This window comes from Zea mays, chromosome 2 (genome assembly GCF_902167145.1).
Source record: "Zea mays cultivar B73 chromosome 2, Zm-B73-REFERENCE-NAM-5.0, whole genome shotgun sequence".
NCBI classification, from domain to species: domain Eukaryota; kingdom Viridiplantae; phylum Streptophyta; class Magnoliopsida; order Poales; family Poaceae; genus Zea; species Zea mays.
In genome coordinates this window covers 200,117,273-200,133,812 of record NC_050097.1, presented here as the reverse complement: position 1 = coordinate 200,133,812, position 16,540 = coordinate 200,117,273, and the positions used below count along the sequence as shown (strand labels likewise).

Here is a 16,540-nt window from a genome sequence, read left to right as displayed (position 1 = left end):
ACAATGAGCTTCATGGGTACACAGAGCTGCTAAAACAACATACGAGACGTGCAGAGCCATACTAGAGTGGTCTGGCCATGGAGCACGGTGAATTTGTGCTCGCCGGTGACAGAAAAAGGGGAAAAATGGCGTCGCGACGGTTCTGGGTGGAATTGGGAGGTGAGATTAAGGCTACACGGCCGTAAAGGACTACGGTTTCACCATGCACTACCAATTTTGGGAGAGGTGGAGAGGATTCTGCGAATTTGGGCTTCAACTGAACTCACTGGTGGAGATGTGAATACCTCGCCGTGACCCATGGTGCTATTTATAGCCACGGCGGTCCGGCTAACGATCGACGACCGTGGAAGGCTTTGTTCACGCATGGCAACCACATATAGAAGAGGCACAGTAAGGGGAAATCGAGGCATGGGTGACACCGCGGCGGAAGTGACCGAGTCACGGCGACCGCCGGTGGGATATCTCCGGCCACGCACGACTGAGTTCGCGGGATGGTACCACGTCCAAAGTTACCTCTCCGCAATCAAATCCCCCACCGATTCATCCGAGCTCATCTGATTCAACAGTGCCCAGATCCTTGTCTCAGATATTTCTGTGCACTGGATCTTCAAAGTTTGCCTGAACCGACCCCCTTCTACCCACTTATTCTCTTGATTCTTGTTAAGCACAGAGCAAACTTCATTAATAAAGTTCGTTCACCTAACAACCATCTTCAAACTTACTATAGGATACTTGAGTCAAAATCGAGTGAATCCAAAGATATGGCGCGTCCAATTTGGCTCCATTCCACTGTGACCATTTCTGTTTTTGAATTCAGTTTCAGCTATTCAGCATAATTCTGACGGAGCAACTTTGGGCCACAGTTTCTTTAGTTTTTGTATAACAACTAAAGAAGATGTTTGTATCAAAGTTACTCTCCTATAATAGATCTAGACTTTTGATGTGTTGACCCAAGGCAAAACCCTTATGGTTTGGAAGTTACAGAGCTTCAAATTTGAGCCAATTATACTGAATTTCAGACTTAATCCCAATAGAATTCAAATAGGGCTTTTTGCAAATAGGTCCAAATCTTAGGGTTTAGGTTGCAAATCTATATACTTGTGAAACATATGAGTTAAGATACCCTAATTTCATGGTTTTTGCACTTTAGTCCAAAAGTGTGCACATTTTGCAGATAACCCCCTAGGGTTTCAGTCCAGGGTTTTCTAGGGTTCTCTTTAGGGTTTTTGGTGCTCTTAGGGTTTGGATATCCCTTAAATTCATTAATGGTGGTATTTTATGATCATTATTATCAAGTTTTGAAGTTTTCTCTTGTTTAGGCTTTGGTTACCCCTTTAAGCCCAATCTAGGGTTAAACACTGTACCTTAGGGTTTCACTTATGAAATGTCACATCAATACAACTTGTTTGAACTTTTGCCTAGTGAATGCATTCTAGGTGTGACAAACACATGATATGCCAATTCTTATGATGTTATGCTCAAGTTTTAGTGGCAGTAACACCAGGGGTGTTACACACAGGCTATTGGATGCATGCTTGATGATGATGAAGAAGAAGAGGAAGAAGTCCCGCTGATCTGTAAGAACAGCCGACACTATAGAGGAAGTGAGGGGAGTAGCGACATCCCTACTCCAGCTCTATCGGCTCTTGTCAGTCTTTAGGGACTTTCAATATCAGACTTTGATCAAGTACTGGAGGAAGTCGTCCCTGAAGATATGCTGTCAGAGCCCATAGCCAATGATATCCCGGCTGTCTATTCAGAGGTCCCAGGCGGTGGGCTTTCCTTGCTTAATTTCGTTGGACAAGAGGTAACTCGAGCGGTGTCTCGCGCGTCGTCGACTTCAGAGGGCAGTCTTTCATGCCGAAACGTTGATCCGAGTCACCCGACTCCCATGGAGGTGGTTGAGGAGCCCTCAGCCTTAGAGGTGGCTATTGCAGAAGACCCAGCCCCCGAGGGTGGTGTCGGTAGTTACCCAGCCCCCGAGGGTATTGCCGGTAGTGATCCGGCTCTGGTGGGTAGCGCAAGCTATGACCCAGCCTCCGAGGGTGTTCAGGTGGGCTCCCTCTCCCACGTCTCCATGGATGTCCATGTTGGGTCATCCCCACCTCGGTTCGATGGGGCGACGGCAATACATGCTTCCATAGTTTTAACCAGACCAGTCGCCTTAGAGGTCGACGATCTAGATGCAAGGAGCCTGCTGTCTGCTGGTGGGATTGGTGTCACCCCTGATGATGCCCTTCAAATTGTCCCTGCCAATATTCCCCCGTCGGGCCGTGATACAACCCCTCCTGCCTTGGGTCTACCACTATTCCTCTCCAATCTTTAGGTGAGTCAACTTTTTTGCTTTACAGTGTATATACTATTGAATTATCCTTCTTTTGCTCATCAGTCTATGCACACAGGCTTTTGTTGATGGAATGTCCGCCCAGATGAGATCCTGTGGTGCCAATGTTCCCGAGCAAGATCTGTCTCTGATGCAATGGAATTCGTTGCTTCTCCAGAAACAGATTGATGAACTGAAGGCATCTAACGTTGGTTAGTGATCTTACAGCTTCCCTGATTGTTTTTATTGATCAACTTGTTCTTAGTCATGCATCCCCCTTTCAGCTGCGTTGTCGGACATGGCCCAGCGGTGCTCTAACCTTGAGGAGAAATATCTTCGAAGTCAAGCCGACTCAACCCAACGGTACTGTGACCTTGAGGAGAAGTATTCTCAAAGTCAAGCTGACTTGGCCTAGATTTCTACTTCTTTGGATGGCGTGCGCTCTTTGAATTCTTCCCTCAGTGCTCAGCTTGACTCTGAAAGGATGGTGCATGAGGTAAACTCCCTTGGTTGACTTTGCCATGCTTATTGTTGATTGGGTGCTGAACGTTGCTTCTTGTTTGTAGGAGGAGAAACGAGCACTCGCGGCATCTCACGATAACCTGGACAGGTTATACCGTGACGCTAGCAACTCCTTGACTATTTTGGAAAGGAGCCACCGCTTCACCATGTCGGACCTGGACCATCATCGTCATGAGCTGCAAGTATCCCAAGATGAAGTTCTGCGGCTTGGACAGCTGTTATCAACCAAGGATTCGACCATTAAAGATCTGCGTGCTTCAAAGAAACTTGTCGCATAGGAGCTAGAAGCTGCTCGACTGGCTGTCAAAGCTTCAGAGGACAACTGCGCTGTTTTGAAGGCTCAGCGCGATAAGGCTAATGGACAAAGCCATTCGTAATGGGCGGATCTTGATGAGGAGGCTCGGCGTAGTGGTGCCTGATGATATTGTCATCGATGTCAAGGTTGCGCCTGATGCTTCAAGTCGTCCTTCTTCTTCCATTGCTCCTACGAAAGACCTTGCTGGCAAAGATGTTTCGATATAGTGATGCCCTGCAAAACACTTGGTGTAATATGAATTCTATGTGTGTGTGACGGTTGTGTTCTAACATTTTGTGGACAGGGCGACAGTACATGCCCCTAGCGCTGACAAGTAAAACGTTCTTTTTTCCCGGAGTGTTAATTATTTTGCTGTTAGGGTATAGCAATTGCCCTGAACAGTCGTGAAAGCGAGTGTGCCATGCTAGTTTTGAGTATATTCCCGACTTAGGCCGATCGCCTGGTTAGTAGGGCATAGTGGTCACCCTGAGATGAGTAGACGTGAGCATGTTGCACTGACTTAAGTCGTCGTCGACTTAGGTCGACTGCTCCGTTGGTAGGGTATAGTGGTCACCCTGAGTCAAGTAAGCGTGAGCATGTCGCACCGACTTAAGTCGTCGCCAACTTAAGCCGATTGTTCCGTTAGTAGGGTATAGTGGTCACCCTGAGTCAAGTAAGCGTGAATATGTCGCATCGACTTAAGTCGTCGCCGACCGATTGCTCCATTAGTAGGGTATAGTGGTCACCCTGAGTCAAGTAAGCGTGAGCATGTCGCACCGACTTAAGTCGTCGCCGACTTAAGCCGATTGCTCCGTTAATAGGGTATAGTGGTCACTGTGAGTCAAGTAAGCGTGAGCATGTCGCACCGACGGCACACCCGGGGTTACCCCGCGTGGTGCTTTTGGGTAGGATAGTGCTGCTGACTGTAGCTCAATGGTTCGTGCAAAATGCACGAGGGATGACAGGCAATCTTCTGCAGGTTCGGGCCGCTCTGAGATGTGTAATACCCTACTTCCTGGTGTGGATCTTTATGTGGTAGGTTACAAGAGAAGTCTCCTATGTGGAGAAAAGCTAGTGGGCTGAGTAGATGGTCGACAGAAATGATGGGGTACCCCCTAGGCCTTATATACTTGACCGTGGGGCATTACATGCGTATATGATGATGATGTGTATCTAAGTAATAGTGAACCGACTGAACTTATCCTCCTATAATTTTGCCGACCTATCCCTAGTTTTCTCCGACGTCCAAGGATGCTGAGCGGGAAAATTGGATCGGCGCTGTGGATAGCGCTTAAATCCAATGAGCCGCTTGGGCCCGAGTCTGCTTCTTCATCGCGTCGGCCCCTTCCACCAGCGGCCCTCCCTTGGCCCACGAAGGGGTGGCCTTGCGAGATAACAAGCCCAAAACCTTTCACGAGGCCTTCTTGCCTTCTAGTGGACCCAAGGGATATCTGTCCCCCACAGGACGACCATCAAACCATTAAAACTGGTGCTTTATAATAATAGTAAAGAAGAGATTATTTAACCATGTCAGCATAGTTGTTTATTGTATACACAAGCATAAACTTTAGATACACATATACATATTATCATTCTAAAACATAAACATCGTCATTATTGTCATACCTTCACAACTGCCTCCTAACACGAACTTCGGATACACATATAGGTATCATCATCTCTACTAATTATAATTCATGTTCATAGCTACCTTCCTCAAATTCATTGGGTGGCATCATTGAGATACAGCAATACAAGAAGTGAATGAACATGAATCAAAATGTATCTGAAGTAGTGCATTACTCTGCATGATCAGTAGCCTAACCTAAGAGCCATCCAATATGACATCCTTCACATCCACGACACGCGATCCCTTGAATAATGTGGCAACAACGACATCCTCAACCTCTCGGTCCAGCATTAGTGCAATGCCGCCACCACGACGGACGACATGCTCAGCCTCTCTTGCGAGGCGGGATGGGAAGAGCAAGTCGGAGGTCACCGATAGGTCATCTGAGAACACAAGGTCGAAGGCGCTGTCAGAGAATGGGAGGTCGTGGGGGTCCACGTGGTGGACTAGCAGTGGGAAGTCGATGAGGTCCCAAGTGGTGTCCCTGGTTCCCGCAGCGTGGAAATCATCGACTGTGTGGCCGACACTGGCGGCAAGGCAGAGGACGCGAGAAGGGGCAACGAGGATGTCGATGCCATAGAGTGGTAGGAACATGGATGTAGACAGGGAAGTGGCATGGTATCTCCAGCACGGGGAAGCACAAAGCTTAGCAAGGCGGTGGTTAGATGGGACCACTCGACATGAGGTGGCATCACAAGAGGTGGAGGGGAATGGAGTGTGCGAGATGGTGAGGGCGAGTGGGTGGGACGCAGGGAAGCAGTAGATGGATGTGGGGCGCAAGAGGTATAAGAGTGAGAGTGCGGCGATGGCGGCTAGCGCTATGGAGACGTGCGTGACTAGTCGTGCCATGTACCCATCAATTAATCACCATCGGCGAGCGCACGATAGAGGCGGTCATAGATTGGATTGTCCTCCTCAGTCCTCCACTCCTCATTACGTGCTGATTAGGAATTAAATAATCCGGATGAAGGTGGAGTAGTGGCTGCTGGCGCAAGAGATCCACATTCGTGAGGGAGAGGAGACCAGTGGAGCTTGAATTTGTTGCAAGACCGGTGGCACATGCATTTGTTGCGAGAGAAAGGCACAGAAGGCGTTTGCATGCGGTTGTCGAAAAGTGGATGGGAGAGGGGGCGTGGGGATGAGGGAGGAGAGGGCATCGGGTTGATAAAAGGAAATATGAGGGAGGTTTGTGCAAAAATGTCACACAAGACGACAAACCATCGAATCGTTGAAACCGATCCTTTATATTAGTAGTAAAGAAGAGATTATTTAACCATGTCAGCATAGATGTTTTATTATACACAAACATAAACTTCAGATACACATATACATATTATCATTCTCAAACATAAATGCCACCATTATTGTCATACCTTCACAACTACATCCTAACACAAACTTTAGATACACATATAGGTACCATCATATATACTAATTATAATTCATGTTAATACAGGAAGTGAATGGACATGGATCAAAATGTATCTGAAGTAGTGCCATTACTCTACATGATTAGTAGCCTAACCTAAGAGCCATCCAATGTGACATCTTTCACATCCACGACACGATCTCTTGAATAGTGTGGCGACGACGGTGGCCTCAATCTCCTGGTCCAACACGAGCGCAATGTCGCCACCGCGGCGGATGGCACGCTCAGCCTCTCGCGAGGCAGGACGGGAAGAGCACACCGGAGGTGGCCGAGGGGTCATCCGAGAACGCGAGGTCCAAGGTGCCGTCGGAGAACAGGAGGTAGCGGGGATCTGTGCGATGGACCAGCAGTGGAAAGTCGACGAGGTCGACCCTAGTGGTGTCCTTGGTTCCCGCTGCATGGAAAGCATTGACCATGTGGCCGGCGCCGACGGTGAGGCAGAGGACGCGAGGTAGCCTAACTATTAGCTAGGGGTGTTCTAAATCTGAAGCTAATATATTATTCTTATAAGCTAAAAATGTTATTACTACTCATATCCCTTTACCTGATAAGCTGGTAGGTAAAAACGGTTAGGGGCAATTTGTCACCTATTAGCCGGTTTTAGCTGGGTTGAGGTAGCTAACAATTAACAACTATTTAAGGGTATAACTAACAATTAGCTAGTCCATTAACTAATATGTTCTAAACCTCTCAGCTAATTTTAACTGACTAACTATTAGTTTTAGAGAGGTTTTGACTAGAGCATTACCTTAGAACTTCTTTGCCGTGGAGCGTATGTGGAAACGAAGAAAGTTCCATTTGGAAATAATAACACTCACAGTGCGGGACGCTGTGATGACTGATGACCTATACATACGACTACAAATCAAAATACATGCTATTTGTCATCTCTTCATCCAACAAGCTAATAACATCCAATACAGAACCTGAATGATCAAGATCTTGTGCACCTGATGCAAAAACCTTAACAGCACCTTGGACTTCGATCCAGCTACAACCAGGTGTCTTCTTGATGCCGTGCTCAGCCATTGCTATTCGCACTTGCTCAGCCTGGTTCCACTGCCCAGCGGCACAGAATAAGTTGGACAGCATGACATAGCCCACGTCTCCCGCAGACTTGGTCGCTACCATGTCTTCCATCGCCTTCCTCGCAACCCTGAAATTCAGGTGTTCCAAAGAGCATGCGCTAAGCAGAGCTTCACGTATGTCACTGTTATGTGCCCGAATCGTTTCTGAATAAAGATCCAACATCTCCATAGCCTTTGTAATGTTCCCTGATCTTGCATACATGTCAAGAATGCAAGACAGATGCTCTGGCTTTGGCTGAATTCCATGAACAGACACCATTGACTCGAAGAAGCTTTCCCCATGCTCCAGAAGACCAGAGTGGTTACAGGCTGTGAGTAAACCTGCAAATGTCACCTCATCGGGGCAGACTTCATGGGATTTCATGCTGTCGTACACCACCAGTGCTTCGTTGGCCCATCCATTTATTGCAAATCCAAACAACATCGTGTTCCATGAGACCAGATCCTTGTTGACGATGGCACCGAACACATTAGTACCACCCTCCACATCCCCGCACTTGGCATACATGTCCATCAAGCTGTTGGCCACGTACAAGTAGGCCGCAAACCCACTTCGGAACGCCCTACAGTGGACCATCCTTCCACTTGCTAGAGATGCCGCAGTAGCACAAGCATGCAGCACACTCCCAAATGTGAAGTCATCTGGATGGATGTGTTCGTGTGCCAGCATCACAATAAATAGCGCGAGTGCTTCATCAGCACAGCCGTTCCTTGCGAGGCCTCCGATCATCGCAGTCCAGGAGATGACATTAGTCTCAGGTACACGTCTGAATAGAGAAGTGGCTTTTTCTACACAGCCAAGCTTCATGTAAGAATCAATCAGTGAATTCCACGATACAATCGTCCGCACCTCCATGGACTCAAAGATCCGCACGGCATCGTCAAGCAAACTGAATTTACTATACAGGGAAATCAGGGAGTTACTGACCTCGGCCATTGCACTCCATCCACTCTGCACTGCAACCTTGTGAATTGCAGAACCAGCAGATGGATGGGCCAGCTCGGTGCAAGCATCAGCGAGAATGCAGAGTGTTGCCCCATCACAGGCCATCCCCTCCGCCCGCATCTTGTTGAAGAGAAGCAAGCACTGGTTAGCATTGCCACTGCGCGAATACCCCATAAGCAACGTGTTCCAGGCGACATTATTTCTGTTGGGCATTTGATCAAACAGTTCCTGTGCGAGCATCAGGTGGTCTGACACGACGTAGGCATGCAGGAGCGAGCACCAGGACAGCGCATTGCGCTCGCGCATCTCACCGAATGCGCGCGCCGCGTCGTCAGCGCGGGCGCACTTGGCGTACATGTCGACGAGCGTGTTGCCCACTGGGAGTAGCGCCCGCAGGCCAGCTCGGATGAGGCGGGCGTGCAACTGCGCTCCGGCGACGGGGCTTCGGAGTGCCGCGGCCGCGGAGAGCGCGGCGGTGAGCGAGAACGCGTCGGGCGCGGGCGCGCGGGAGAAGAGCGTGAGTGCGTCGCGCGGCTGCCCGGCGCGCACGTAGGCGGTGAGCATGGCGTTCCAGGCTACGGCGTCGCGCCGCGGCATGGCGTCGAACATGGCGCGCGCGGAGGCCGCGTCGCCCGCGCGGCCGAGGGAGGCAATCCGGGAGGTGGCGGCGACGAGGCCGGCCGCCGAAGTGCCACCCCCCGGCGCCATGCTCTCCTACCCCGTGCAGCAGCGCGACCAGCAGCATGTGGGTTTAGGCTCATCGAAGAAGTCTGAGTAGACCAGAGAGAGGGGACTGATGAGAAAGGTTGCGCAACCAGTCCAGCGGCATGTGGGCTTAGGCCAGACCGCCAGGCGCCAGAGAGAGGGGACTGGCCGACTGGGAAGAAAGGTTGACTGTTTGTGAGCCTGTTTGTTTCAGCTTCTGGCAGCTTTTGGCCACCAAAAGCTGTTGCGGACTGCTAAACACTTAGATTTTCAGCCAGTTTTTATAAAATTCGTTGGGGCAAAAACCATCCAAAATCCACATAAACACATAATCGGTTAAGTCATTGTAATAGCAGGAATCCATCACTTTCTAGATCCTGAGTCCTATGAACAACTTTATCTTCCTACACACGTAGTCGTAATGATACTCAGATTCTCCCCACAGCCAGATTCTCCTCACAGCCAGATTTTCAGAAAAGCTGGTCAGAAAAAAGCTAAACCAAACAGGCCTTGTGTTGTGTTTGTGTGAGCTGCCGTCCAAGTATAATTAATTTTATACCATAGCATATATCAAAATGTATATAGAAAATATATACTTATTAGAAAAGCTAAAACGCCTTACTATAATTTGAAATAGATAGAGTCGAATTTTAGAAGACCAAACATGATAAAAAAAATAGAGAGGTGCTTTCTGCGTTACTCCCTCGGTTCCAGTAACCACCTCTGATTTAAAAACCAAAAATTGTATTTAATTCCCTATATATCACTGCATCGATAAACGTGTGTAGTGAGATGTGCCTTATATTATGAGACATAAACAAAAAATGATCACGGCTTATAGTATGGGATTGACTAGCAAGCGCACTGAAAGAAGAAAAAGGGAAAAAAACCAACCTAAAATTCGCTAAATACAAACTCAGGCCCTTTCACAAATCGTGCATTAAATGATACTAATACATTTGTTATGTAATATATACACAGCATAATCCGTATACAAGCAAATTGGTGGAAATGGGCAATGATTTCCACAATCGTATATCTTTGCTTTATGTAAACTGTTGTTGAGCAAGCTTGTTGAACATGCCACTTCACGCAGATATTAGGCCATCAGGAAATGTGAATCCCTCCTCTCCATTTACTGATAGAAGATTACGGCACGCATAGAAGACAGCCGAGTGGAACCCTGAAGGGTTGTCTATGAACACAAAATGTCCACCCTGCAGCACATGACAACTGAAGTTTAGTCCTGAACCAGTATTGTAAAATTCGTGACTATGTAACACTGCCAGCATGAAAGTTTTACCTGCGGCACCCTGATTATTTCACAAGGAACTTTCATGTCCTTCCGTGCTTGCTGAGCGCCTTGGTAGTTCATCCAATCTTGCTGCCCATATATGAAAGTAGTCGGCACTTTCCAATCGGACGCGCTGTTGCAAGTTAGAGGACAGTAAAGAATCACTATACATCACAGAGACTCCATTGACTCCAAATGAAATGATGCTTTCATTGACATTCAGAATGCTTGTTTGGACAACTTGTTGCATCTAGAATTAACCGTCCCAATTGACGTGATAATATAATTTCCACATGAAAACTAATTTACAGATATCATGCAGGCTCACATCGCTGCTCTTGGATATGATCTCTAAAATGATTGAATTCCATGACTTCAAGAGACTAATTATTGTAATTGTGCATGATCACTATCAGAGAACAGTTATACATAATTAGATAAGTATAAGAAGCTAACCACTGCAGAAGAGGTTTCCTTGCAAATGCCCCGAAGGAAAATATATATTTCAAGCACAGCTCTCCACTAGCTTTGGCAGCTAACGTATGGTACATATAATCTTCACACAAGATAAAACAACTATAAGGTTCAGTTGCAACTATAGCAAGAAACAATGCATTTACTGGGTTAGTTAACCAAAAAAAGAATACCTGTCATCAATGCCGATTCTTCATCTGTTAGTAATTCACCAGTAGAACTTGTACCAAACCTGGCACTGGTATATCTCTGTACTAGACCTGGACCCCAAGGACCCAATCCCCTGTTTGAGACAAACAAACAAATATAAGGACAAAATGTAGGAGCACCTACCCAAAAAAATATAAGAGCATTGTTCTTTGTTTTTGCAGCAAAATTGCAACAAAGCCTCACATAATTTTCCCATTGGAGCAATTGAGCCCCTCTAGTATGATCTGAATATGGCTGGCCCCTCTACTCTGTTAAAGTAGCCCATGCCATATGCGGATATGCCCATTTTTAACCTGGCCAAGTGGCCATTATTTGCAGCAGCCAGCAGTCGCATATGTGACTGCCATGTCAGAACATAAGATGTCTATGCATGTTGACTACAAGGAATAAATAAAATAAAAAATGACAACTTATGCAGTTCTTATTTTAAATTCCAATATGCAGCGGGAATTGGTAGGCACCTAGGCAGCTTCAAAGTTGTGACATGACACAGCATGAGTTTAGCATCACTTAGTCTTCTTGAGAAGTGACAAACACTCCTCCATAACCTCTGCGCAGGCCCCTGTGAGCATCCTTCTTGTGCTGCTCAGGTCTTGGATGCAAAACAGTAGTGATATGCATATGCTCAAGGGGCCTCTGAAGTGTGTAGTAATGCAGATGGAAATGCTCAGAAATGTTAATTTGAGCCTGACTGGTGTAGGTGTTACTTCGGTTTCTTTCACACATTTGAATGCAACTTTTATTAATGGAGATTAATGGACTCAGCTCGAACTGGGCAGGTGTTTCCAACTCGAACGCAACTTCAAGTTTTTCTTTGAAGTTTTCCATGTAAAGCCATGTAAACTTTGTCTGATGTGGAGGTCACGACTGACACCACACGTTTACCAATTGAAAAGACTAACCATGCTACTCTCTAACCTTAAGGGCAGGTTGTTCCAACATTTAAATCCGAATAATAGATTCTGTTGCAATGCCATCCTATTTATATTCCAAATACCCCCTCAGTTCCAAATTGTAAGTCATCTTAATATTGTCTATGCAGGAATCCCCAGAAAAAAAACACACAATATTAACATGTACTTATCCATCCATTCCAAATCATAAGACGTTTTGCTACGCACTTATATATACACTATGTCTAGATACACAGTAAAAATAATGTACCAAAAAAAAATCTTACGATTTGGAACAGAGAGGGTACAATACAAAATAAATGGGCTATAAAAATATGTTTATGTATTTTTCTATAAATTTGGACAAAGATATTAAAGTTTAACTTAGGACAAAGCAAAACGAATTACAATTTGGAAATGGAGGGCAAAAAACAAATAAAAAGTCACATGAAATTTTAATTTGTAATATGTAATGCTTCGAAAAAAAGCATAAGTGCAATAAGCTTAGACTACCTAATAACCCTTTGGGGAGTAAAATTGGACTCCCAAAGACGATTCATTAGCATGCCTTTCCATGTTGCTCGAAACTTGGTTAACCACTCAGAGCTATGCTCTGTTTCTGATGAGAAGCCAGCAGGACCAACCAAAATCAACTGTTGAACGTGTTCAGGGTGCTGAAATATGACTGAGTTGTTAGTGATGATTGGCATAAATGGAGACACTTGACCCGGTAGATTGTTTAGGATCATACCTTTAGCGCATATTTTGCAGCAACATATCCTCCAAAAGAGTGACCAAGCAATATAAAATTACTGAGGTTCTTGGCCTTGCGCCACTCCTCGAAAGAATCTATGAACCATGCCTCAGTTTCTGTTTACAAACACACCATAAGAAAGGCAAAATAATGTAACTTGTCACTACACCACTCATAAGCATATGGTAAGAACTGAATAAATATACGAATTTGATGGAATAGATCTATTTAGGCTTCATAAAATAAAACAACTAAGTTTAAATAGAAAAAACATATCAAAATACCATCAGAGAATTTTGATAACATGGAATGCTAAAACGATGAATATAAAAGCTAATGACAGTTGTGGGTTATGAGTGACATGGTAAAAGAACCGGCATCATATCTAAAGTTGTGCAGGCAAAGAATGAAGTATCGACCTTCGGTACTTTTACATGTGAAGTCAGGTCTGCTTGAACCACCCCAGCTGCAAAAGGAACGAGAGAAGTCAATTCTATAGTGCCATACTGCCATCAAATGCATCAGAGGAAGGTAAAATCAGAACTGACACCTCTAAAACATATGCCATGAGATTTTACGATTTAAGGGCCAGATCAATTAAAAAATAATAGTCGAACAAAGTCATTTTCCTTGATTGTGATGAATCTACTACTACTGAAGACCTATAGTGATCGATAATAAAAAAATATGTGCCACTTTTGTCAAAACTTACCCAAGCTGATCAATGGCAATCACCCTAAAACGGCTTGCAAGGGCATCAAAGTTTCGAAAGAAGAACCCCTGTGAAGCTCCATAGCCATGGACCATAACCAGGGTGGGGGCATTCTCCTTGCTATCAAATGTTACAGTATTAATGAACCTTGGTTCATCACTTGCTGACCTAAACCATCTTACTTTTGACCCAGGTGGAGCAGAGCCAATGTTGACTCGTTCCTGGACATATCCAGTTCTGTAAAGACAGAGATGAAAGGTACGTCATGAACCAGCAAAATACAAAAGTGATACACAATGTCTAGAATGAAATGATAAAGGCGCATTTATCAACAAAGACAGCAGCCTAAAAATATGACATTAGAGCCCCATGCAACAATAATAACAAAATATGTCACAGTTTATATCAAAACTAGCAGTGCCATAGGGACAGTATGGTATTTTACAACTTCTTACACAGATTTAAAACGAACCAATATATTATACTAAGGCATGCTATGTAGTTCCTACCTCACTCTTTCGAACACCTTGCAACATTTCAGTATAATCAGAAGCGACCGCGTGCTTGCAATCACTAGGTTCAGATGAACGACAGTATTTAAGTGACAATGTTATGACTTTTTTTTTAGAAAACCTACAGGTATGCTTTCGGTCCCCAGCATTTCAGTTAGTAGAACTCATAAACTGTTTGCTCCATAACCTTTGCAGCTTTGCATTTACTAGTTAGCAGTTAGCTACAGCACTAATAGCAGAGTGCTGGTGAAACTGCAGCAATAGCCCAGTCAGACTTCATGACAGGGCAAGGGCACGCAGTTCCCCTACAGTTCCAAAACCTTGGGGTTCGTGATCAACATGCAAAGGGGTGAAAGGGGCCTTAATCTTAGCTCCGAGCTAGACTAAAGATGAACCGACAACCAATCACGAATTAGCACCGGTGCAAATGCAATGTATTTTGAAGCTAAGTGGCCGTGCAGCTGTTCCGGTCAAGAGCCTAAAGTTTGTACCAACTGACGCGCGATTTTGATACGCAATTTTGATAAATTGGAGGAAAGAAGGCGGAAGTGACTAGCTGTTCCGGCAATTCACAAGTAACTATCTGAACTGCATCAGTGAAAAGCCTTAATGATACTAGTTGCTAAATTGAACAGTGGGGCGAGGTTGTACTTGACTATCGTGAGGAGTCGCTTCTCGGCGGCGATGATGCGGTCCGTGGAGGTGGGGATCCACCGGAGCGCGCGCGGCCACACCCGCGCCCACCTCGACCCCGCTTGCGCCGGCGCCGGCGACGCCGGCATCTCCGCCGTGGCCGTTGAGGCGGAGGCCCGTCTCATCTCCTCGGCTGCCATCCTGGTCGTCGTCGTCGTCGCGGCGACGGCAGCGCGGCGCATACGACGCGGGCAGACGTCACGCGCGTTTCTCCCGACTTTTCTCCTCGGCTGATGCTCTGCAGTCGGAGTCGGGACGGGTATGCTCGTGCTCTCGGTTAGGTTCGGTCGGTGCGGCCCCGCCCGTTTGGTAGCGTCACCGGGTAGGTTCTTGCGTGTTTTTAAAGGGAAGAAAAGGGAATCAGAGACGGGCGCTCGGGCTGGTTCGCGTCCGCGCATCAGCAGCCTACGCCTACGTCAGGGCGTGCGTGGTGCGCCGCATGCCGCGTGGGGTTTTCTGAGTGCTCTAGGATTGTATCGCAAGCCAGTGGAAGGAGGGGAGCAGCGACTCCGCGAGGCCGGTCGGGCCTTTGACCAGCCCAGGCTTCTGTTCTGTGACAGGTTGGTTTTGAGGTCAGACTCGGCGCCGATACTTACGCGGTAGAAACGTGCGAGTTGGCTATCGGCGCGCCTAGGGTGCGAGTCGGCTTGCACGAGAGTTGACGGCAGGTATGACCAAGCGACCAGTCGTTTTCAGGTCCATGGAGATGAGATGGAGAAATCCTGACACAAGATCATGCAAAATCATGAGAGAAGGCTAGAAAACGGGTAAGCTTTGTGTGTCCTATTTAAAACTCTACTTATAAAGTATGTATTGTATAATGTAAAATAGTGTTGTGCATAATCATATATACAGTTTCTAGAGACAACATAAATTCGGAGTAGAAGTAGAGAAAGAGGGCTGATTTAGTTTGCTCATCGTGCAGAAGTTCCATAGGCAGGCAGCATGTCCGAATGTACGGGTAAAAGCGAATACTTATTCGGATATTATTTTTTAGCATTTTTTATTTGGTTGTAAATAAATAGGATATATAATCTGATATACTGATTTATATTCTTGTTTTTAGCATTAAACTTGTAAAAATTTATAAACATAACCCACAAAATTGATGGTATATATATCTTCTTCTTAAATGATAGATATACATTTCGCATACAAATACAAATACATTTTTTCATATTTTTTATTGTAGAGAGCGACTAATGCATAAAACAAATTGTGCAAAATTTTATTTTTAAATGTAATAGTGTGCTTGATAACACAAGAAATTGATAACACAAGAAAAGATCAACATCAAATTTCATGCATATCTATTTGAATATATTAATTTTGTCCTAACAGTTTAAATATCCACTTTCATCTCTACTCGGGTGCTCGGTTTTAAAGGTTTGGTTTGTTTTCTCTGATATTGATCTTTAATTTGTATCTATATACTATCAAGTAGCTAAGAAATTGAAAGCATACACTTCGTCTTAATTTTTTTACTCACCTAAGATTTTTCTCCATTGATTTTGAAACTAATGTATCTAATTAACTTATTATCTGATGGGTGGTTCTAAACCCTTACATGTGGAGGGTCACAGGTGTTTGCCAAATAATCAACCCTTCAACCCAACTCTTATTCACCCAAAAAATTCTCCATCTATGACCATCCACCCCTTGATCGAGATGGATAATCTCGTAAGTCGTAACTCGTCTGTCTACCTTCCGATCAAATTGACCCTATTGCAGCCACCTCCACTGCTTAATGCATCATCATCTTCCCCATGGCATGACTTTACACTGCAGGCCAAGTGACTCGCACTCATGGGCCGATACACCGCCTGGACAAGGAGGTACAGTTGTACAAGACTGGGAGGGAGGCCAAGGACTCAGTGCTTTCAAAATAGAATGACAATATAAATCTTGCCATGGTTGAACTTTTTTCGATTACTTTGATATTGATAAAAATGCTCACTATGAATTATCAAAGTTATATGTTATTAGAGGGGGGAGCACATAGAGTATCAAGGAAATATGCATTATTACACTTCTTCTTTTCAAGATTGCTTACCATTGCA

General features: G+C 45.4%; 3 protein-coding genes across 3 annotated transcripts; all 3 read right to left on the bottom strand.

The window, feature by feature from the left end:
• Positions 1–4,965: 4,965 nt before the first annotated feature.
• Positions 4,966–5,619, bottom strand: LOC103649211 (uncharacterized). Its single transcript, XM_020549368.1, has one exon. It carries the CDS (start codon positions 5,617–5,619, stop codon positions 4,966–4,968), a length of 654 nt encoding a protein of 217 aa, XP_020404957.1.
• Positions 5,620–6,977: 1,358 nt separating this feature from the next.
• LOC100191472 (uncharacterized) lies at positions 6,978–8,971 on the bottom strand. Its single transcript, NM_001367458.1, has one exon. The coding sequence runs from the start codon at positions 8,939–8,941 to the stop codon at positions 7,058–7,060; it is 1,884 nt and encodes a 627-aa protein (NP_001354387.1). The 5' UTR covers positions 8,942–8,971; the 3' UTR covers positions 6,978–7,057.
• A 789-nt stretch (positions 8,972–9,760) lies between these two features.
• On the bottom strand, positions 9,761–14,791 carry LOC100282633 (uncharacterized). The gene is given in 9 exon segments (NM_001155541.1): positions 9,761–10,155; positions 10,242–10,365; positions 10,689–10,788; positions 10,880–10,989; positions 12,323–12,483; positions 12,561–12,679; positions 12,983–13,029; positions 13,276–13,512; positions 14,439–14,791. Coding segments are annotated over 9 exon segments (1,251 nt in total). The 5' UTR covers positions 14,663–14,791; the 3' UTR covers positions 9,761–10,026.
• Between the last annotated feature and the right edge of the window lie 1,749 nt (positions 14,792–16,540).